The 23,222-nt window shown below is 40.1% G+C and overlaps 1 protein-coding gene across 2 annotated transcripts in view; it reads right to left on the bottom strand.

The window, feature by feature from the left end:
- nup54 (nucleoporin 54) overlaps positions 1–23,222 on the bottom strand; it is a 51,668-nt gene that overhangs the window by 9,031 nt on the left and 19,415 nt on the right. The window contains exons 4-9 of one of the 2 annotated variants that reach the window (XM_020520365.2): positions 17,826–17,909; positions 11,884–12,027; positions 11,312–11,535; positions 8,960–9,147; positions 6,458–6,654; positions 4,887–4,941 (exon numbers count right to left, since the gene is read on the bottom strand). In XM_020520365.2, the coding sequence (XP_020375954.1) occupies positions 4,887–4,941; positions 6,458–6,654; positions 8,960–9,147; positions 11,312–11,535; positions 11,884–12,027; positions 17,826–17,909 (892 nt within the window). The remainder of the gene's footprint in view (positions 1–4,886; positions 4,942–6,457; positions 6,655–8,959; positions 9,148–11,311; positions 11,536–11,883; positions 12,028–17,825; positions 17,910–23,222) is intronic. The other variant, XM_020520366.2, reaches the window with a different exon arrangement.

The following is a 23,222-nucleotide window of genomic DNA, read 5'->3' as shown; positions in this document are numbered from 1 at the left end:
ATTAACCTTGTTGTACAAAACTGAGGAAGGTACTGAACAAACAAAAGTGGAGTCAATTCATCCCTCCTTATGCGGGAGCTTGGAAATTTGAGGTCTCCTGTCTGGAACCATTATAAATTGGGAACCTTACCAGGAATCTGGTTATAACACTCCTGAATTAGAACACCCAGATTAGAAAATCCTTTGCAGCTCAGAATTCAACAGTCTTTCTCCGCTCAAGTAACTTTTTTTTATTCTTCCTACCAAAATGAACAACTGCACATTTCCCAGTATTATACTCCATCTGTCAGATTTATGCCCATGCACTCAACATGTCTGCAAGCTCCTTCTTCAAAACTTTCTTGCCTATCTTCATGTCAGCTGAGAATTTAGCTATCATGCCTTTCTTCTCCTCATTTAAGGTATCGATGTAAACAGTAGAAAATTGAGGCCCCCGTACATAGCCCCGCTCAACTCCATACATCATGTCACACCAGACAAGACCCATTTATGCTCGCTGTTTCCGACAGCCAGCCAATTATCTATTCATGCTAATAGGTTACGCACTGAGTTTTGTTCTGCAATAACCTTTGGAAGCTTATCAAATACCTCCTGGAAATTCACAAACATGATTTTTCTCTCATAAGATCAAGCTGAATTTTCCTGATTCTCATGAGTTTTTCTAAGTGTTTAGCTGTAACCTCTGATCAATTCTAGACACTTTCCCCACTCAGACATCAAACTAATTAGCCTGTAACTTTGTTTTCGGACTTCCTTTCTTCTTTCCTCCCTTCCTGAATTTTTTTTTTGGGGGGGTGGGGTACGGGCATATTTGTTATATTGCAGTCCGATGGAACCATTCCTAAATCTAAAAAATTGCAGATCATCACAAATGCATCTACTAGTCATCACTTTTAAGACCCTAAGGTGAAGTCTGTCTGGACCAGCAGATCCATCAGCCTACACCTCTTGTCAGTTTGCTTGGGACCGCTGCCCTTGTGATTACAATTTCACTTGAATTCCTCCACCCTTCCACCTCCTGATTTACAGCTATTACTGGATTTCTTTTGCATCCTCCATAGCAAAGACTGAAGCATTTAATCACATTATTATCAACTATTCCTATTCTCACTCTCTGGAGAACCAACAATTACCTTTCTATTCCTTTCCTTTTTAAGTATTTGTATAAACTCCTGGAACTGCTTTTACATTTCTACATTGTTTCCTCTCATACTCTAACCATAGGGTCATTATGTTCTGAGTAATTTTGGTCATTAGTTATATTCTGACTAATCATCTGATCTGTCCCTCATCTTTGTAAACTTCTTCAGCAACCACAGATGGTGAATCCTCCCTCTAGAATTTTGGAATAGAAGAAACAGTTAGTCAAAGTATTTTGAGATATCCTTTTAAATATCTCCCTTTCAAATTGAATTTTACACGCAATCATATTGTGGCCGCTGTTACCCAAGGATGCCTTAAATCTCTTGTCATTCGTTAATCCTGTCACATTATACAATAAAAAGTTGAATACAACCTGTTTTCTGATCAGTTCCAGAAAGCACTGCTTTAAGAAACTCTCAAAAACTACCTAAGGAGGTCCAGGCTAGTACTGTCATTCTGCTTTTTTCCCCCCCAGTTTGTATATAATGTCATCCATGATCACTGCTGTCCCTTTATAACAAGCACCCAATATTTCTTGTATAATTTGTCCTGCATTGTGGTTACTATTAGGGGGCCTGTAGAGGACTTCCGCTAGTAACCCCCTTCCTACTATTTCTCATATCTTTCAACAGATCCTATCTCCCAAACGAAGGTCAATTCTGTCTACTGCACACATTGATTAAGCCTCCACCTTTACCTAGCTTCCTATTCTTCTTGAATGTGGTATGCTGCTCAATATTCCGAACCGGTCATGCAGCCATATCTCCATGGCTATCAGATCATACTTGCTTATTTCAATGTGCATTATCAATTTGTTTACAATTAATGAATGCAACACACATTCAGATACAGAACTTATAACGTGTCTTTCTTTGTAAGGTCTAATCTTGATTGTTAATGTGTTCTTAAGGTTTCCCTCTCTGCCCCTGTCATTCTCTCACCCTCCTTTCCAATATTACTATTCTCCTCTTTTATCTTTGATATACCATAAGTTAGAGACATCTTTCCACATTTGATCCCTTGCCTCAATATTTAATTTAAACAGCTAGCCAGATTTGAGAGACTGTACCTGTTCTAATGTTTCTTTACAGGTAGATTTACTGCCAAACAGGAAGGAAAGTGCTCTCATAGGAGAACATATATTTGATCAAACACTCAGGTAATTATCTAGCTGTTAAGAGCTGATTTAATGACACCATTTAAAGAAAAAAAATGTCAGTTATTATTTTTCCAAGGGCAAATTTGTTTTCGAAGTTGTACAAGTCACATATTTGTAAGTTCATTATACTGTTTCCCTCTTTTTAAAAATGTATTCCTGTTATGAACCTGTCCACAGCAGGAATATTCCATTAAATATCCAATCTAGCCATCCTTGTGTCAGTCTCTCCTTACAAGTTCCTCCTAACGTACATCAGATTTTAGTGATGAGGATGGGATTAATGTACAAAATTATGTGCATCAGATAGCAGCAGAAACAGTGATAAAACAATACGGTTCCCAGTGAGTAAGCTGCTAGGCCAGCAAAGGATTTAAATGAATTGTGTGAAGCCTAAGCTTCAAATGGTCTCCTCAGTGTATGAGATGCCACTGGGTCCTAGTGCACATTTGATTCAACAACTGACTATCCTCAGTTTGACAAATAAATCACCCAACCAATTGCCCCTTAGCAGGTCCAGCATAGAAAATACTCCTTTTCAGGTTCCTAAAATAAACAAAAGCCACTCCCTCTAGCTATCTTTTACAACATTAAATGAAATATATTTAAAGTTTTATGAAGTTAGAGGGGAAAAAACTGTGTCAGGCTTAACAGTCTCAAAACCAAAAAGAAAAGCTCTGTGTTCTAATAAATTACACTGAACCAAAACATACTTTGGAATAAAAGTAGGTTATGCATGCATTGAGTGAAAGGTGAGAGAGCGAGTTAGTTCAAATACACAAGCAATACAAGAGTGGTTATGGGCTGCCCAAGGCAGATGTTCTGCTCAATTTTCCATGCCTCTTCAGTTGTTTGGCAACAGCCTCTCATTTTCAAATTAATTGAGCAATTTGTCAAAGGAAACAAACACACAAGGCGCGTTTCCCTTTGCTATCCCCATGCGCACTTAAGGAAACAAGCCCTCTTCTGGAAGAATCCTGTGTCTGCAAGTAACTGCTGAACCTCAAGAATCTAGCTCTTGAAGCATCACCACCAAATGTTCACTGAATCTAACATTAGGTCATGCTGCTAAGGATGACACTCCTACTGGAACCTGGGCAATTTGCGAAAGGATAAATACAATCTTGAGATGTCAAATGAGGTTACTACAAGGGGTCTGTCAGAGAGAAGAACAGTTATTCCTTCATAACAAAACATAATGGACATAAGTTAATTCTGCTTGTAGCAATGGTATATGAGAAACAAAAAACATGTCAATTGTAACTACTAATATTGCCTAGTTATTCAAGCCAAAACATCCAACAATGCAGTTTACTCAGCAAGCTTGGGAGCTCCATCACTGTGTGGAGACTGACCTGAAATTTCATCAGAAACAAGCTCACCTATAATGGGTCAAACAGCTGTTTATTCTCACATTTTGGCTACTTTAGAACTGTCATAAAGTCATACAGCGCAGAAACAAACCCTTCGGTCCAACCATTCCATGCCAAACATAATCCCAAACTAAACTAGTCCCACGTGTCTGTGCTTGGGCCATATCCCTCCAAACCTTTGCTGTTCATTTACTTAGATAAGTGTCTTTTAAATGTTGTAACTGTGCCCGCATCCACCACTTCCTCAGGAAGTTCATTCCACACCCAAACCATCATCTGTGTAAAAACTTTGCCGCTCATATCTTTTTTTTTTTAAAAAAGCTGTCGCCTCTCACCTTAAAAATATGCTTCCTAGTCTTGAAATTCCCCATGCTAGGGAAACGACACCTACCATTAACCCTATCTATACTGCTCACGATTTTATAAACCTCTCAATCTCCTACACTCCAGTGAAAAAGTCCTAGCCTATCCAGCCTCTCTTTCTAACTCAAACCTTTCATATCCGGCAACATCCTGATAAATCTCTTCTGAACCCTCTCTAGCTTAATAATATCCTTCCTATAACTGGACAACCAGAACTGGACACTTACTCCAGAAGAGGTCTCACTGATGTCCTGCACAACCTCAACATGACTTCCCAACTCCTATACTCAATGAAGGCAAGTGTGATAAATGCATCTTTAACACCCTGTCCACCTGTGATGCAAACTTCAAAGAATTATGTATCCAAACCCCTAGGTTCCTCTGTTCTACAACCCTACCTAACGTCCTACCGTTAACATACAAGTCCGGCCCCTGTTTGTTGCACAAAAATTCAATACCTCAAATTTATCCAGATTGAACTCAACTGCCATTTTCCAGCCCATTGACCTACTTGATCAAGATCCACAGTGAAACAAGGTCACTATATCCCTGACTGCACTTTCTGTACATTGAGCAGTGGACTTGAAAGTATACTGCAAGACATTAATGTATGCTTGCTTAATCCGTTCATTCATCACAAAGCCCTATCTGCCCCAATAGATATCTCCACTGCAAAAATAAAATGGAGAGGAATTTCAGATGTTTCAATGTTTGCACCCAACACATGAAACTTTATGCCATCACATAAACCTAAGCACAAAGAATTAAGTAAACAAAAGTAAAATCATTCCACTTTTACAGTTTCTACTGGTCATGCAATGTGCGTGGGGAAAGGAGATAGAGAAACCTACTTTTCAGGATCAGGATTGTCAACTTTAGCCTGCTCCCAAATTATTGGATCAACACCTGCAATGGAAAATGGTACCAATAACTGCAAAATTCACTCTTAGAATTTCTTACAATTGACAGTTTGTCAGAATAGATAAGTGAGCTATAGTTTTTTTTTTTTAAAAAAACATATTACCGTGAATCACTTCAGATAGTTTCATTTAAGTCAACATTCCATCAGCTTTCAATTGCAGAGAGTGATTTTCTGATATACTGTTTGATAAAATACACATTTTAGGGTGGCATAGTAACTCAGTGGTTAGCACTGCTGCCTCACAGCACCAAGGACCCAGGTTCAATTCCACCCTCGGGCGACTGTCTGTGTGGAGTTTGCACACGTTACTTGTGTCTGCCATGGGATTCCACCGGGTGCTCCAGAATCCTCCCATAGTTCAAAGATGTGCAGGCTGGGTGGATCAGCCATGAGAAATACAGGGCTATAGGGATGGGGTAAGTGGGGTAGGTCTGGGTGGGATGCTCTTTGGAGGGTTGGTATGGACTCGATGGGCCTGCATCGACACCGTAGGGATTCTACGATTCTACACGAAAACAGAAGTTGAGAAAAAATACATTTTATAACTTGGAAGTACAACTGAGGAGGAACTTGCACCCACACTTTAGTAACTCTGAATTTTCTAAGTTAAAATTAACTTTTGCCTCTGATCTTTCCACGAGTGGTGATCAGGCTGCTCCCTAAACAAAAATACCCACATGGTCCCGGAAGGTGTTGATCTCCTTGGAACTTTCCTTTCCTGCCCAATGCAGTTCAGCACGTGAGCACAAACAAATCAAAGCTGACACGCCACTGTTGATTGAGGGAGTTGTCGGAGCTGCTGTCTTTCAGGTGTATATTAAACTGAGGTCCCATCTGTCTGTCTGGGTGGATGTTAAAGATCCCACCGTACTACTACTTACAGGGGCAAGGGAGTTAAACTTAATAACCTGGACAACATTTATCCCTCAATCAGCGTCACAAACGATAGATCATGACCAGTTAATCATAATGCTGTTTATGGGAAGGTGCTGCACAGAAATTGGCTGCTGTTTCCTTCAACAGCATCAACACTTCAAAAGTACTTCAATGGTTGTAAAGTACTTTGAGACGCATGGAGAGGTAAAACATGACATTAGTTCCAGTCTTTCTTAAAGTTCAGCATGAGATTGAGTTTGACAGAGTAGGTCCTCTGTGGCAAGATGGGGAGGAGTCTAAATGTGTTAGACATGACAGGTTTATCCTGTATATTGTGATTTGAGTCCAATTTTCATGTGCAGAAGCTATTCAGCCACATTATCTAATAAAGGCAAGATAGTGCAGACACTGGAAATCTGAAAGAAACAGAGAATGATGGAGAAACTCAGTAATTCTGGCAGCATCTTTGGAGACAAAAACAACACTAACGTTTTGAGTCCAAAATGACTCTTTTTCAGAACTGATGCTAGACCGGAGTTTCTCAAGAACTATCTGTGTTTGATCCACATTATCTGTTCATTTCAATAAACAGGTGGCATAACTGCTCCATACTTCACTACGTACCAGCAGGAGGATTCTGCAGCAGTTGCTTCATCTGAGCTGGAGAAAGTTCCGTCCTGGGCAGCGCGACAATCACTCCTAACTGCATCAGTTGACTTTTTACATTAGCCTGCTCCAGCGAACTGTAGAGGTTTGTCACCGAAACCCTTCTGGAATTTCCATTTGGAAAACGTTCAACGACATAGATCACCATTTCTGTCCTGAAAGCAAAAAAGGTCTTTACATCCAAGATGTAATCTAGAGACACAAGTAAAGTGCCGAGTTCAAATCACAACTCAGCAGATAGTAGCCTGTCAGTAAGAACTGCCGATGCTGGAGTCTGAGACAACACAGTGTGGAGCTGGGCAAACACAGCAGGCCAGGCAGCAGCAGAGAAGCAGGAAAGTTGACGTTTCAGGTCGGGACCCTTCTTCAGACCAGAAATGTCAACTTTCCTGCTCCTCTGACGCTGCCTGGCCTGCTGTGTTTGCCCAGCTCCACACTGGGTTGTTTCAGCAGATAGTAGAATCTTATTTTTTTTTAAAATCTTTAAAAGTCTAATGACGATCAGTCATTAATGGAAGGAAATCTGCATCCTTACCTGGCCTGTCCTACATGTGACTCCAGGTTTATAACAATGTGTTGACTCTTAACTGTCCTATGAACAGACACAGCAAGCCATTCAGTTGTTTCAAACTGCTCAACAGTCTCAAAGAAATGAAACTGGACAGACAACCAGACATCAGAAACAATAACTGCAAACTCAGCACTGTTGGTCCTGCAAAGCTCTCCTGACTAACATCCAAAGACGTGTGCTAAAGGTGGGAAAACTGACACAGACTAGTGAAGGAACAGCCCAACATTAGCTGTAAGGTACAATTACACGAGCATGATTATGATCCAGACAACACCAACACCAACACCAACACCAACAGCAGAACAGGTGCAGTAGAGGCAATAGCACAGTGGTATTCAGTTAGCGCTGCCCTGGGAATCCTCAACATGGTTTTCAGATCCGAGAAGTCTCATGCTGTCGGGTCAAACAAAGGCAAGAAACCCTCCTGCTGATTTGCACATACAGCCACTGCCTTCAACTGATGAATCGCGCTCCTCCATGTTGAGCATCAACAGAGGACGCACTGAACATGGCAAGAGCTCAGAATGTACTCTAGTGGGGAATCTTCAATGTCCACCATCAAGAGTGGCTTGACAGCAGGACTACTGATCGAGTCCAAAAAGCTGCTGCTGCTAGATTGAGTCTGCGACAGGCAGTGAGGGAACTAACAAAAGACCAAAAAAATCCCATTCTCCATCAATCTGCCTGCTGCAGAAGCATCTATCCATGACAATAAGAGTGCCCACTGCAGAGTCCTAGCAACAAAGTCCTACCTCACACAGAGTACTTTCCATCATGTTGTGAGGCATTATCACCTAGCTGAATGGAATACACGCAGAACAGATCTAGCAACTTGAAACAGAGCATTCATGAGGCACTGTGGGCCATCAACAGAAGCAGAATTGCACACCAACACAATCTGCAACCTCATGGTCCAGCATATCCCCCACTCCACCAATTTCTAGCAATATTTTAGTTACAGTTAGCCTGCCTTTTTATTCCTGCAAGTTCAATTGGAACACCAGCACATTCAACTTCCCCTCCAATCCACTTGCCATCCTGACTTGGAAATATGTTGCCATTCTTTCACTGTTGCTGGGTCAAAATCCTGGAATTCCCTCCCTAACGGCATTGTGGGTCAACCCACAGCTGGTGGGCTGCAGCGGTTCAAGAAGGCAGCGCACTACCACCTTCTCAAGGGCAACTAGGGATGGGCAATAAATACTGGCCAGGCAGTGATGCCCAAATCCCACAAATGAATATATATAAAAAAAATTCAGCCTAGATTGATGGGAAAAAGACTTGTTTCTGATGGTTGTAAAGAATTTATGGGAAACTATTCCTGTGTGAAATGAATTCAGATAATTACAAATTAAACTCCTAATAAGTATAAATATATTAAAAAAAATGAACAGCAGATAATGAGAGCGACTTTGAAAAACATTAGTGAGATAAGTAGCAGGACAATCCCACTGATGTAATAAGCGAGGAAGCTTCTAACATAACGCTCAAGAGTGATTAACCTTGCACCTCTCTCCATAGATACTGTCTGACCAGCTGAGTATTTCCAACATTTTCTAGCTTTGTTTCCGATTTCTAGCAGCTTTTTTGAGTTTTGCTTCTTTTAAAAGGAATTGTTGGGAGCTGAAGAGACAGATAATTCCGCCACAAGCTGTGGTACAGCCAACATAGGATAGTTCAACTCTGAAAACAACTAACAATGTATTATGAGATAACAAGGTGTAGAGCTGGAAAAACACAGCAGGCCAGGCAGCATCAGAGAAGCAGGACAGCTGATGTTTCGGGTCTGGACCCTTCTTCAGAAAAACAATGTATTATTCTCTGTCATTAACACTGTTCCTTCGTTGCAAGGAAAGAACAATGTCAAATAACCGACTCGCATTACTTACTGGTCGTCTGGCAGAGCTCGGATTCCTTCAACATTCACCATGATTTGTGGCAACCCTCCAAGAATTTTGTGCAAAGATTCTACGATCAATTGCTGCTGGTTTCGAATGTCTGCCTCTTTTTTGTTAAAAGCCAAAGCTACCAGACCATCCTCATCCTTATTATTGGGTATGCAGCTGAAACCAACAGTCTATGACAAGATGCAAAACGTTAATTAATTACTTTCACAGGTCTTCAAGATGAGAGTCTAACAAGACCACAAAAACACCAACAGTCAGTCAGAGAAATGGGTAGCATCGACAATACACAAAGAGTCAATGTCAAAATGCAGTACAATTCGGACGATAATTTATTTCAGTATCCCACTGCTGCCGATGTGCCAGGTTATAACAATGCACTTTCCAGGCCAAGTTCAAGCTCCGAATACCTTTAATAGAACAATACAATCTGGCTGTTCCAATAACAACCAGGTCAAAGTGTTCTGGTCACTTCCCAGGTTGGGCTAAAATTTGGTTTTAAAGCCAATCAGAAACTTTAAAAACAAAATGTGATGTGCAGTTTGGTATGGAATAATAACAATAAACATAAGAAAGAAAATTCCAGAACTATTTTTTGTAACATGTCACAGGAATTTAAGCACAACATTAAATATTTAATGTGAACTGTAACTTTAGCACACTATTGGAAAAGATTTTTTTTAAATTTTCTGCTACTCAAGTTAACTAATGCAATCAGTTGGGGATTCTCACAGATGAGAATTAAGTAAACCATTTCAGCATAAGAACTTAAGGAGGACCAGGAGTAGGCCATCTGACCCATCAAGCCTGCTCCACCATTCAATAAAGTAATGGCTGATCTTTTTGTGTACTCAGTTCCACTTACCCATCCACTCACCATAACCATTAATTCCCTTAGTGTTCAAAAATCTATCTTTTGCCTTAAAAACATTCAACGAGGTAGTCTTAACTGCTTCACTGGGCAGGGAATTCCATAGATTCACAAGCCTTTGGGTTCCTCCTCAACTTAGTCTTAAATCTGCGGCCTCTTATTTTGAAGCTATGCCCCCTAGTTCTAGTTTCACCCATCAGTGGTAACAACTTTCCTGCTTCTGTCTTATCTGTTCCCTTCATAATTCTGTGTGTTTCTAAAAGATTTCCCCTCATTCTTCTAAATTCCAATGAAGAGAGTCCCAGTCTACTCAATCTCTCCTCATTAGCCAACCCTTTCAACTCCAGAATCAACCAAGTGAACATTCCTCTGCACCCCCTCCAGTGCCATTACATCCTTTCTCAAATAAGGAGACCAATGCTGTACACAGTACTCCAGGAGTGGCCTCTCCAGCACCCTGTAACAGCTGCAGCATAACCTCCTTATTTTTAAACTGCATCCCTCCAGCAATGAAGGACAATATTCCATTTGCCGTAATTACCAGCTATAATTACCAATGTTTTGTGATTCATGCACAAGGACACCCAGGTCCCTCCGTGCAGCAGCATGCTGCAATTTTTCACCATTTAAGTAATAGCCCATTTTGGTGCTATTCCTACCAAAATGGACAACCTCACATTTACTAACAATGTACTCCATCTGCAAGACCCTTGCCCAAATATTTAACCTATCTATATCCCTCTGCACACTTTGCTCTACCACTCATCCTGGTGTCATCTGCGAACTTTGACATGCTACGCTTGGTCTCCAACTCTAAATTATCTATGTAAATTGTGAACAATCGCAGTCCCAACGCTGATTCCTGAAACATACCACTAGCCACTATTTGCTTTTCCAGTTAGCATTCATTTATCTCCACTCTTTGCTTTCTGTTAGTTAACCAATCTTCTAGGGAAATAGCAGTCGTGTAGCTATTCATGGTGATAGGAGCCACGTTGATTTGCTATCTGTATTAGCAGTGCCTGTGGCCAATGCAGGCAAAAGCAGTTCAATCAGAGATAAACTACAAACTCACATTGACAAAGCATACACCCTCTGAATCTCACTATGTCAATGATTGAAATAACTGATCATCAATAATTTCAGGAGTACTGTCAGATGCAAATATGCAATATATATCCTCATATACATCAATAATGTCACCGTTTAATTGTAAACTACTTTCTATTCATCCATTGTGTAACCTTTTGATTGATCTGAAGTATCACAAGGTTTCCTTTGCAGATAATCGAATGGTTGGGATTATGGCCAGTTCATGCCTATGAGGGGCTGCACCAGGAATTTACGGAGGTTCTTGATTTCGTCTTTTCCTTTTCCTGGAGGTAAAGACTCTTACATCCGACATTTGTGTCAATCAGTTGTGTACAAGTACAAACATTTGAAGTTGCTTTTATTTAAACATTCACCTTAAACCGACAGAAAGGGTTTTCTTGAGTGAACTCTACAGGAGCCAGATTATTATGGAAGTAGCCTTTTCCAGTTCCCCAGAATGCCTGTAGCTGGTTCCACTTGGCCAATATAGCATCGCGCTCATCCCCCAGTAGAGTTGGTGCAGAAAGGGCGCTCGCTGTGTTGATCAGTTGAGCTGACTGCGTCTGAGGCTGTATTGCCTGTCCAAGAAGTCCTCCAGCTTTAAAATGTATGAGTAATTTGATTATTTTTCATCATTTAGGAAATGAGGGAAGGACAATCTAGTGAGCAGAAGGATAGAGGGGGCAAACTGATTTATAGTACACTTACAATAGGAATCAATAAAATTTGTCTCCACTGTACATAACCTTTGAATTTGCCGAATGCATAAAATACAAGTGTAACCTTTGCTTTTGCCATCAGCAATCTTGTATGTAAATACAATAGGCACTTTAACTCTAAACAGTACATCAATGTTATAGCCCCCAAACAAAACTCCCAGCTGATTTTAAAACTGTGTTAAGCAAAACAAAATCTAGTTAGTGCCTTTGCCTTCCTGTGAACTTACTTTGCTGTTGTTGCTGAGTACCAAAGCCACCAAATCCTCCAAATGTGGAACCAGCTGCTAAGCCGGTTGTCAGACCTGTGCCAGTACCAGTGCCAAAACCACCACCAAACCCAAAGCCTTTATTCTGTGTGTTCTGGAAAAGGCCTGAAAAATAAAGAAAACTGTATGCATTTTTTTGGCATTTGTAATTGCAACACAGGCTTTCTTAGGATTACCAAACTGTTAGTTTAGTTCAGGTTATTCTTAGGAAAAATTTTATTTATGTATAGTTCACAAAAGAAACTTTGTGCAATTACTGAAAATGTCTTATGAAACAGCTACAAACATTTATGTAAAACAAAACAAAAACCACAGCCCAGTTTTAAAAAAGAAATTTAAGTTTACATAGCAGTTTATCATTTCCTCAGGATGTCTTAAACTACATTCCAACTAGGGGGATCCTTTTGAAGGGCAGACAATGCTGTTGTGCCAAATAAACAAGAGGGCTAAATCTGTGCATGGCACGGTCTCAGACAGTTTTGATTTAACATCTCCTTTAAAAGACAGCACATTATGTGCTCGAAGCTGCAATGGGACTTTAATAATCAATTGGAGTGCCATTAATTAAGCCAAGCTCATAAGTGTGTGTTTGTGCATGCATGTGTATGGAATGCCATGAGGCATTATGTTCATATCAACTCACTATGATGAATGACATCTGTTTTATTCTATCCACCTTCCCCCAACAAATTTCTACTGATTTTCATGTTATTTTGCAAACCACAGCTTCTGACCGCATCACAGAGGGAGAAAGCCGAGTGAAGGAAATATGGAGCTCAAACAATTTAAAGAATTGTACTAATGTTGAGACAACCACAAAAGTCAGTTCAAATCTGCTGCACTGTTAGAGATATCAAGTTTGAAGCCTATCCCTTAGAGAGTTCAGTAATAATGTCATGAATGATTTCCCCCACTTCCTATTAATTTCTCCCTTTGAAGTGATGAACTGTAGCGTTATATATTTGACATATGCCCTCTGTTACTTCATCCAATTCTCTACGAGTTGCACTGGAGAGACTCTCTGACCAAGAGAGAGTGCTTACATTTCTCTTCACATGAAGTTCTAGAAAGAGGAGATGAAATGTACCCTGTGGCGAATTGGCCAAGTTTCTAACTTGGATCTCAGAGTTAATTGCAACATTTCCCTCCGAGACTCCAGCAGCTATCACACTGGCAGGTTAGTTAACTCTCACGCGATCGATACTGGATCTGGGGCATGCCTCAATGCCACACCAAGTAGTGCATTTAGCTGAAGAGTAATCTAGACAACACATCATATGATGCAAAGTTTTACTGTCACCCGCTGGCAGTCACAGATGGAAGAGACCGTAAAATTCCCTGGGCGATCTTCCTCCTCAGTTAAGGCCCTTTAATGGTCAACAATCAGTGAAATTAAAGAGAGGGCCCGTTAAAAACCACACGACCACTAAGCTATGCACAGTCAGGAAGGAGAGATCACAAGTAGAGCAAGACACAGTCCAATTTCATATGTAATTTGGGGAATTTGAAGGCAGTGTGGGAATTGGTGCAGAGGGGAAGAGGTGTTTTTGTTTTTTTGTTTGGTTTGTAATTTGTCAGGTATTTTTACACAATAAACTGAAGCCCAGGATCAGTGACTCAGTGCAAAAGAAAGAGTGACATCAAAGGAAAACCACAAGTGCATTGGTTGGCAATAGCTACTAATTTGACTATCCTAGGTTACTTTCAGATTGAGGATAAATAGGGGAAATATTTGTGGGTTACAAACTAAAAGACCAGGAGGAAATCTTTAAAAATCAAATTAAAAGCCAAGTAAATAAAATAGCAATTCAGGGCCAGGCAATGTGTTGTAACTGCATGATGTTGGGAGCTGGTGGACCCCACTGCATCTGAGCAAGTGTTGGTTGCTTGAGGAACTCCAGCTCAGAGTTGATGAGCTGGAGTCTCAGCTTTGACACTGCAACACATCAGGAAGGGGAGCGTTACCTGGATGCTGTGTTTCAGGAGATCGTCGCAACCCCTCAGATTAACCAACTTAAATTTGGTCAGTGGTCAGGGACAGGAGGGTGTGATTACAAGCGAGGTAGGTAGAGGGATCCAGGAGATAGTGCTAAAGGAGCCTCAGCACTTAAGCTTGTCAAACAGGTCTGAGATTCTTGCTCCCTGTGTGGATGAGAGCAGGGGCTGTAGGGAGGATGAGCAAACTGACTGTAGCACCATGGTACATTCAAAAGGGAGGAGAAAAAGAGAAATGTTGCTATTAAATTAATCAGGAATAATATAGTCAGGGGAACAGACACAGTTCTCTGTGGCCAGGATCAAGAATACTGAAGGCTGTGTTGCCTGCCTGGTGCCCTGGTTCATGATATCTCATCTGAGCTGCAGACGAACTTGGAGTCGGTGGGGAAAGATCCAGTTGTCATGGTCCACGTAGATACCAGCGATTTAGGTAGAAAGAAAACAAAAAGGTTCTGCTGAGGGAAGTACTTAGAAGCGCATGGTAAAACAGGGCTAAGTTAGCACTGTTTTGTCAAGGGGAGGTCATGCGTAACTTGTCTGTTAGAATTTTTTTTGACGAGACCCGAAGGAAACCCAGATGAAGTGATCTCTTTAGATTTTCAGAAGGTCACTGACAAGGCCCTGCACAGGAGGTTGATAATTAAGAGACCATGGTGTTAGGAGCAAGGTACTGGCATGGATAGAGGATTGGCTGACTGGCGAGTTGGGATAAAGGGGTCTTTTTGGGATGGAAGCCAGTGACTGGTAGAGTTCCACAGGGGTCTGTGTCGGGACAACTATTCACATTATACATCAATGATCTGGACGAAGGAACTAAGGACATTGTTGCTAAGTTTGCAGATGAAACAAAGATAGGTGGAGAGATGGCTGGTGTTGAAGAAGAAGGGAGGCTGCAGAAGAGCTTGGACAGGCTAGGACAGTGGGCAACAAAGTGACAGATCAAATACAACATGGCAAAATGTAAGGTTATGCACCTTGGCAGGAAGAATAGAGGTATAAACATTTTCTAAACGGGGAAAGGCTTTGGATATCTAAAGCACAAAAGAACTTGGGGATCCTAGTTCAGGATTCTCTCAAGGTTAACATGCAGGTTCAATTGGCAGATAGGAAGTCAAATGCAATGTTAGCATTCATTTCAAGAGGGCTAGAATACAAGAGTACAGGTGTACTGCGAGAGCTGTAAAAGGCTCTGGTCAGACCACATTTGGAATATTGTGAGCAGTTTTATGAACCATATTTAAGGAAGAATGTGTTAGCGCTGCAGGGGGTCCAAAGGAGATTTGCAAGAAGGGTCCTGGGGATGAGGGCTGGTCACGTGAGGAACAGTGGAGGACTCTGGGTTTGTACTTGATGGATTTTAGAAAGAGGGCGGCAAAATCTCATTGAAACTTACAGCATACTGATAGGCCTGCATACATTGGACATGGAGATGTTTTCACTAATAAGGAAAGACTGGAACCTGAGGACACAGCTTCAGAGTGAAGGAATGACCCTTTAGAACTGAAATGAGGATGAATTTTTCTGCCAGAGGGTGGTGAATCTGTGGAACTTTTTGCTACAGAAGGTGTGGAGGACAAGTCATTGAGTGTCTTTTAGACAAAAGATAGATAGTTTCTTGATTAGTGAGGCAATCAAGGGTTATGGGGAAAAAGGCAGGAGAATGGGATTGAGAAACATATCAGCCACAATCGGCTGAATGGCCCAATTCTGCTCTTATATCTCATGGCCAGTTATGGGCTGCCATCACACCCTCAATTTCTAGATTGCCAAGAGTAGTTCAGGGGTGGTGGAGAAAGCCCGACAGGTCACCTTTCTCAAGGAGCCTCCTTCCACATAGAGTGTCATTCCCAACCCCTTCGCACTCCCTGCCCAAGGTCAGTACCCAATAAGTGTACCCTCTCCAATCAAACTCTGGCTCCTCCAGCACTCCCCATTTCCCTTGGGCATTACCTCCACTGCCCACCAAGAGAACTAAAAAAAAAAAAAGCCCATACTTTTCCGGTCCTGGACTCCAGGACTTTGCATCTGGGGAATTGCTGGTAGTCCTGGTCCTGACCACACAACTGGAGCGTTGGAACCAAGAGCTACCAGATAACCAGGCTGGCTGGCAGGTCACAGGCAGAACGTCAAGCCCACACTCACAGCAAATACCCTGCTGTGGTAGATCACACGGTGTAAATGAACCACGTCTAGCACAGAAGTGCTCAGCATTGACTCTTCAGGTGCCAGGATAGGAAACCCCTTCATTTGAAAAATCTTGCCCCATGGTTCTAAGTTGTGCTGTTAAATTTCGGACAGTTTGATTTTTCTCTTTGAAGTACCAGTGACCTGGGTGCAAGCTCCTCCTACTGATAATCATTTAAATCAGAAAACTACAAAATCAAGTTACGTGATCACCAAAAGTAACTTGATCTCAGCGTTTGAGGGGTGCTGTAAAACTGCTTCCAGCTCTTCTTTGTGGCAACAATCAGCCAGAATATTTAGATAATTTTTGCAATCCCTCTGCACCGCCCCCCTCCCCAAACCCCAATTCCCTGTCAAATTGCCTGTTGATACTCATAATCAATGCTGATGCATGAACAATGACAAGTCTGGCACATTAGCCAAAAATAGATGCTAGTCACGAAACCATATTCCGTCATAAATTAGCACTTCTGGACAGTCTGACTGAAAAGTAGTGAATGTGATACATCATATATTTTGGAAATTTGCACGAAGCTCAACTATAGGTGTGTGTAAACCAAAGCACTTAGCCAAAAAGCGCACTACACTGCTGAGCGAGAGCTAACTGGCAGAAGACCCTCCTTTTCAGAAAAGCTATCAAGGGATGTTTTCAGGTATAAAAATGTTTGCGGATATTTTAACCAAAAAAATATCCTCTTTTACCCTCCTTCTCCATTCTATAGTCTGCCAGTAATAATTACACAAAAATCTCTCGAACAAACATCATCAAGAATTTACAGATAGCACCATATTTCATGCTTCACAATGTTCTCAATGTCAAAAGAAGCTCAGCAAAACATATCCAAATTATGAGCAACAGCAATGAAACCAGTATATTCTGTTGGGACGCAACAATCTAAGTTGTACAAAGAATCGTGAATATAGCTAGGATTTAAGCGGTGCTATACCTTCAGCAGCCTCTCACTGGAAATCAAAAGGAATAATAGGCAACAAATTTAAAATTTTCAAACATCTTGAGAGTTTGCACCTTCCCTGGGATTTTATTTTTCCGCATGCACTGTAAAGTAAGCTGTAGTATCATCTATCATTGAATTGCTGCTAATCAGTCTAATCAGTCCTTTATTCTGTTGCAAAGTCCATCTACAAGCACACAATATCTATAAAGAAGTTTTCTGCCTCAATGACTTGATGCTTACAACAACGTAAAGCCACCTTGCTTATTTAAGAGGCAACGGTGTGAGGGGAAGCAGTGGCACAGCAGTAATGTCACCAGACTAGTAATTCAGAACCAGAGGTTAATGTTTTGGGGCATGGGTTCAAATCCCACTAGATACTGAAATTTGAATTCTTTACTTTACTAAAAAGAAAGTCTAGCTTAATGGTGACCATTGTCAATTGCTGCAAAAACCCACCTGTTTCACCGATTTCCTTTAGAGAAGGAAATCTGCCATCATTACTTGGTCTGGTTTAATGTGAGTCCAGACCCACAGCAATGTGGCTGAGTTTTAACTGCCCTCTGAGCAATGAGGGGTGGGCATTGAATACTGGCCTAGCCAGCAATACCCACATTCCACGAACAAATTTTTAAAAAGTACATGTTCTTTGTTCCCTTGAACACCACCAGCATACCCTCTTCAAAAAGCATAAAATATTTTGTGTTTGTCCAAAATAAAATGTTATTTGTTAATCTCTCTGGCAAGCGATTACCATTTTCTTTTTACCTGTTACCCCTGTATTGGCAGGTGTTGCTGAGAAATTGAAAGCAGGAGCAGCTGTCGTACTTGTGCCAAACCCTCCAAAACCACCTATGTGGACATTTAAGAAAAATCAGAGTTCAACAAAAAGTAAACTAATTCATTTCATACCTTTGTATTTGTGACCCACCATTATTTCAAAACAAAGTATTCAACCAGAATATTTCCAGATTTAGTGAATATTTTTTGACCGTAGTTTAATGAAACTCCGATCCATTCCTAAACGCGTAATCGCACTGCAAGGGTAGTAGGTTCTTCCATTACGATCAGGAGATGATTACAGTTGTGTGAATTATGTCATAATCTAATTGCAGCACTGTGGTGCACGGCTAGAAATACATTGATTACTATCTTCCACAGTCTTCAGAATGTTTCACAGCATTCTTATATCAAATTGACTAATACGTGTCTGCATTAGTGAAGCAGCATGGTCAGGCTTCCAATCTTCTTGGATCAATTATTTTATTTGATCAATTATTTTATTTGATCATATTAAATCATCACTTTGGAAAACAAAGATCTCTTCACTAAATAACTGTCTCTTCCTTTTAACCAGGGGCCTGTATCTATCAATATTTCTTATGCATTCACCTACAATAGATTTGCCTCCTTCAAAAATCAGACATATCCCTAAGGTTCAAGCTCTCTTAAGAAAGATGAAAGAGGTAACTTGAAAAATATCCAGAATGTGCCATCAAGATTCTCAATTTCTTTCTCCCCCCTTTCTGGGTCCTTCACATACGATGCACAAGAAAGGATTGCAATACAGAGATCAGTCCAACTAATTTTACCACTTGCATTTTATGTTTAAGCCAGAAATTCAGAAAATCTCTTTCAACTTTTTACGAAAATGTGTTTAGTTGGCGTTCCGAGAGAAAGATGATCTCCTTTCAGCCATTGTCAGCAAGTTATTGAATATATAACTGCTTTCAAATAGATTATCAAAAGACCATGATAAACAGAAACTATGAAACTGACCATTCTGATGAAAAGATCTGTGACCTGAAACTGTTTCCTTTCCTCAACTGATGCTGCCTGATTTGTTGATTATTTTCAACTTTTTTTTTTTTTTTAAACATTGCCCTTGCAGGTTTCTAGAAAACACAGGCATTTTTTTGTAATAAAACATCTAGATTCATTAGCTACGTTACATAAAGGAAGAGACTGCAACAAAATAATTTACACACTTTTCAAAGTTAGAAAAACACTGTATGATTGGATATTATTAGAAAATGCAATTAAAAACTGCTCCCTGTCCGATTTAAGTGCTGCCAAAATAGCTAATCACAAAATAATGAACAGGTACTTGAGTAAAAATTTCTGGCAAGCTAAGGTGTCGCAGGTAGAATCAAGCACATTTCTAAAAAAAAACATTGCATCTGGCCAGTAAAAGAATCCCAGTTCCTGTCATCCCTGCCAGGATGGTAAGGGCAACTTTTGCATTTTAAATAACATGTCTATCTTGGAAATGATGGGTCACAAATACCTACTAACCATATGCAAAATTACATTATTGTAGCTAGAAAAATTAACACACTGATGCTCCTTGTTAAGTGTATGAGTGCAAGGTTGGAGAAATGCATCATTTAAAGGCTCATCTGAAGATAATTTTAATGCAAAACAACAGAAATGTCATCCCTGATCAGGCAAAAACATAACTGGAAGAGAATGACATTCTCACAAAAGATGCTGTACTGGAATTTATCCAAATTGCCATGCAAACATGGTGAGAATGAGAAGGAAAGTTTATTGACGTCACATAGAACGAAATGAAGAACAAAATGAACCAAAAACTTGGTGTTACATTTTATTAAAAAAGTCATCTCAGAACTCGAAAAAGGTGATATTTCGAGCACAGCACAATGAGTCAAGACTGGAAAACTCAACTGGTTATATGCAAGTAGGCCAGATTCTCAAAAAATTGCACACATTTTAAATGGAGCCATTTAGTCAAAGGTTCAGTAAGCTAAAGCACGCAATAAAGAGAAGTAAAAAAAGGAAACACCAGATAGACACTGTCCTTGCAATAAGGCTTAACGAAACTTACAAATTAAATTCCTTCCTCTCTTCTAGGATCAATTAACATTTATTTTAAAATGGTTAATTGCTCGATTAAACGGCTGAGGAATGAATTTCACTGAACACATTCAATGCTTGTATCCAATAGGATAATTTTATTGACCCTGACTTCTCCATGGAACTATCAGCACAATGCCGCAGTAACAAAAGGACTACAGGTTCATCTATTCCAGACCAACTACTGGACTGCATTTTCCAAAAAAAAAAATTACAGCATTTAAAACATTGACTCATACACAGATACAGGAGCAAGTGTATTTGTCTAGCCCCAGTAACAACTTTGCCTCAATATTAGTTCACCATGCATAACCCTGATCAGCAGACCCTCTAAAACTCAAATATTATATTTTGATTCTTTGCCCCAAAAAATGTCTTAATCACATTTCTCATTTTTTGTAATATCCCCAGTTAAATGGGAATGCCAATCAGAATTTTACATGTATGATTGGGAACAAAAATAAAATTTAATAAGTAATAGTGAGTAACCTTTTGATGAAAGTGGCTCATGGTGTACAATGATTACAAATAAAAAGAAAGCATTTTTGACAATTGATCACAAGCACAAATGAACCGAATCAGATCCAGCTAGGAAGCATCATTTTTTAAAATGCAGGATATTCTTCCTTAAACTAAGCAATAAACATTCTCTTTCCCCACGGTAACATGCATTTTTTTCTGAAATATGACAATCTATTAAATATATGTTTAAAAACAGATTTCACATGCAGGTTCCAGCTTTTAAAAAAAAAGAGATTTCAGGAATTCACATTCATTGTGACAGAACAGTTTTGCTAAAACACAAACTAATATTCAGTTTCTAAACTCAAAATTGTTAAAACAAAAAGAAACTTGTGGTCTATGCCTCACTTACTAAGTAATTGATAGACGACATCTGTGAACCTATTTAATGCTGGATGTAAGGCAGGTCCATTAGCATAGAGATAGAACAGTGTTTAAAGCCTTATCAGCAAAGGACCTATTATCAAAACCTTAAACCAACATTTTCTGAAGAAGGGTCCAGACCCGAAACGTCAGCTTTCCTGCTCCTCTGATGCGGCTTGGCCTGCTATGTTCATCCAGCTCTACACCTTGTTATCTTAAACCACCTCCCCTCTTCACAGTTGATTCCTTTTCCCCAAATTTACAGTATTTGTACTTTTACTTTCATTTTTTTAAAAAAGTACTTGGTAACATCGTTCATGATTCAGATGCCTCCACCCCTAAACCAAACTGACTATTTATGCTTCACTCCTGCTTTATGGAATTGTTAGGGCCACAAGCATGTCTTTTGCCCTATCTCAAACAATGGCTATGTAATGTAAGAACTGAGCTTTCGTTCTGTAAACGATGAGCAAGAAGAAACTGTCTCTAAACAAACAAGACAACAGCAGTGCACTACAGGATGTTATTCCAAATATTAGCACTTCAGAGTTAAGTACATAAACAAATCAGGAACACTGAAAGCAAGAGAGATTTTTTTTAAAAACAAATTAAAGGAAGCAGTAACTCAAAAAAACAAAAAAAGTAGCAAACAAAAAAAAAATTAACCTCCCAAATAGATATGCTGAATATGTTTCTTGCACTGTCACCTCTCCAGCTAGGAGTTTGGACAGTGACCAATTTTGGAATTTTCTAGATTGTAGAATGATGTTAGAGTACATGACCACAGATGCATAAACTGAAACACACAAATGATATAAACATTTCCTGGAAACATAATGGTGAGAAAACATTTATAAAATAGGCTTTGCTTATCCAAACCCCGTATCATTCAGGTTCCAGTCCTAAAGCACTGTTCTAAAATGATGTCAATAGCATCAGAAAATGCTTGAGTCTGCTCAGAAATTTCCAGACAACTCATGTTGCCTAACAATATATTTCCAGACAGGAGAAGATAGCATACAATGCATTGGGGAAGCACATTAACACTTTACCCACTGATTCGAAAGGGCATGGCTCTGTTTACTTGATTAATTGTTTGACTGTTGGGCAAGCTTCTAACATCAAAATATTTCAATTTATTTGCTGGGAGCAGTGGAGGAACTATGGAGCTTTTCTGAATCTCACGTCTCATCAGGTGGTTCCTTTATTTTCACAAACCTAATTCTTTTCAAAAATCAACATTTTTAATTTCCATGTTAAATGGTAGCAAAATACAGTTCCTCCTGATGGTGGTGTTGAGCCAGTGGACAGAGCTTTACGCTAGCAGGAATGTACTTGTAGTTTTGTTATCACAGTAAAAACCAAAGTTCAAGAAATCAAAGTTTTCCACAGTACCATACAATAACAGTGCAGAAAACTGCATTCTGATTATGGTCTGGGTCAGCAGAAGCCAGTATTCCTTGCTAGGAGCCACCCATTTGTAAAAAGGAGTGCTTTCTCAGTCAAGGTTAACCATGAATATTGAAGAACAAACAGTCAAAATGCTCTCATATAGAAAAGTGGCACCACAATGACTGGGGTTCCATAATTCCAAAGACAGTTTGACAATGCTTTTGCAAAGTGCCCGAACCAGACACCAAGTTTACAGATGACAAAACGTGGGAAGCCAATCAAGAGTCCATTGGAATACTCAAGCCCAGAAGCAAAAAAAAGGCACGAAGGAGAGTTGTAGCAGCAGACGAGTTGTGATGGAGCAAAGATATGGAGGTGGAAATGGGCAGGCTCAGCAATAGCAGAGATATGTGGTTAGAAGCTCAGCCCAGGGCTCAACATAAAACAGCCAGTTCAGTCTTAGACAGTGGCCAAGGACAGTGACAGAGGCAGTGGTTACAGAACAGTGTTTGGAGCAAGGATCATGGTTTCAGCTGTCTCAAGACATAATTGAAAAAAGTTCTGCTCAGCCATTACCAGATGTCAAGTAAGCAGTGACAATACGTTAACTTTTATTTTCCACTTTCTCCCCATCATCCCATTAGCATGGACTCTCACTGGGATTGAGCTCAAGGGGTGATAACAACCTTCCATCATAAACCTGGTCCTCATATGATTATTACGACATTATTTGATCATTAAGGAGATTACAACAAAGTTTGACATTCTGTTGCTCCCGATATCCTCCTTTTAAAAGAAGTGCAGGTTATAAAAAATCAGGCACGAAAACCATTGAAAATCCTTTCCTTTCCCTCAGTCAACATATTGAGACGAGTTGCTGCACCCTCACTTTTAGAATTCTTCCACCAACTTTGGCAAACCCCCACTTTACTTTCTCCAATTGAAGACAATTCATCATGTTAAAGCTGGGGCTCTGCAGAACTGCAAAACTAATCAAAATGCTGATTAGAA

Source organism: Rhincodon typus, chromosome 1, assembly GCF_021869965.1.
Source record: "Rhincodon typus isolate 14 chromosome 1, sRhiTyp1.1, whole genome shotgun sequence".
Classification (NCBI taxonomy): Eukaryota; Metazoa; Chordata; class Chondrichthyes; order Orectolobiformes; family Rhincodontidae; genus Rhincodon; species Rhincodon typus.
The sequence above is the reverse complement of the archived record's forward strand: the minus strand, read 5'-3'. Positions and strand labels throughout refer to the sequence as shown.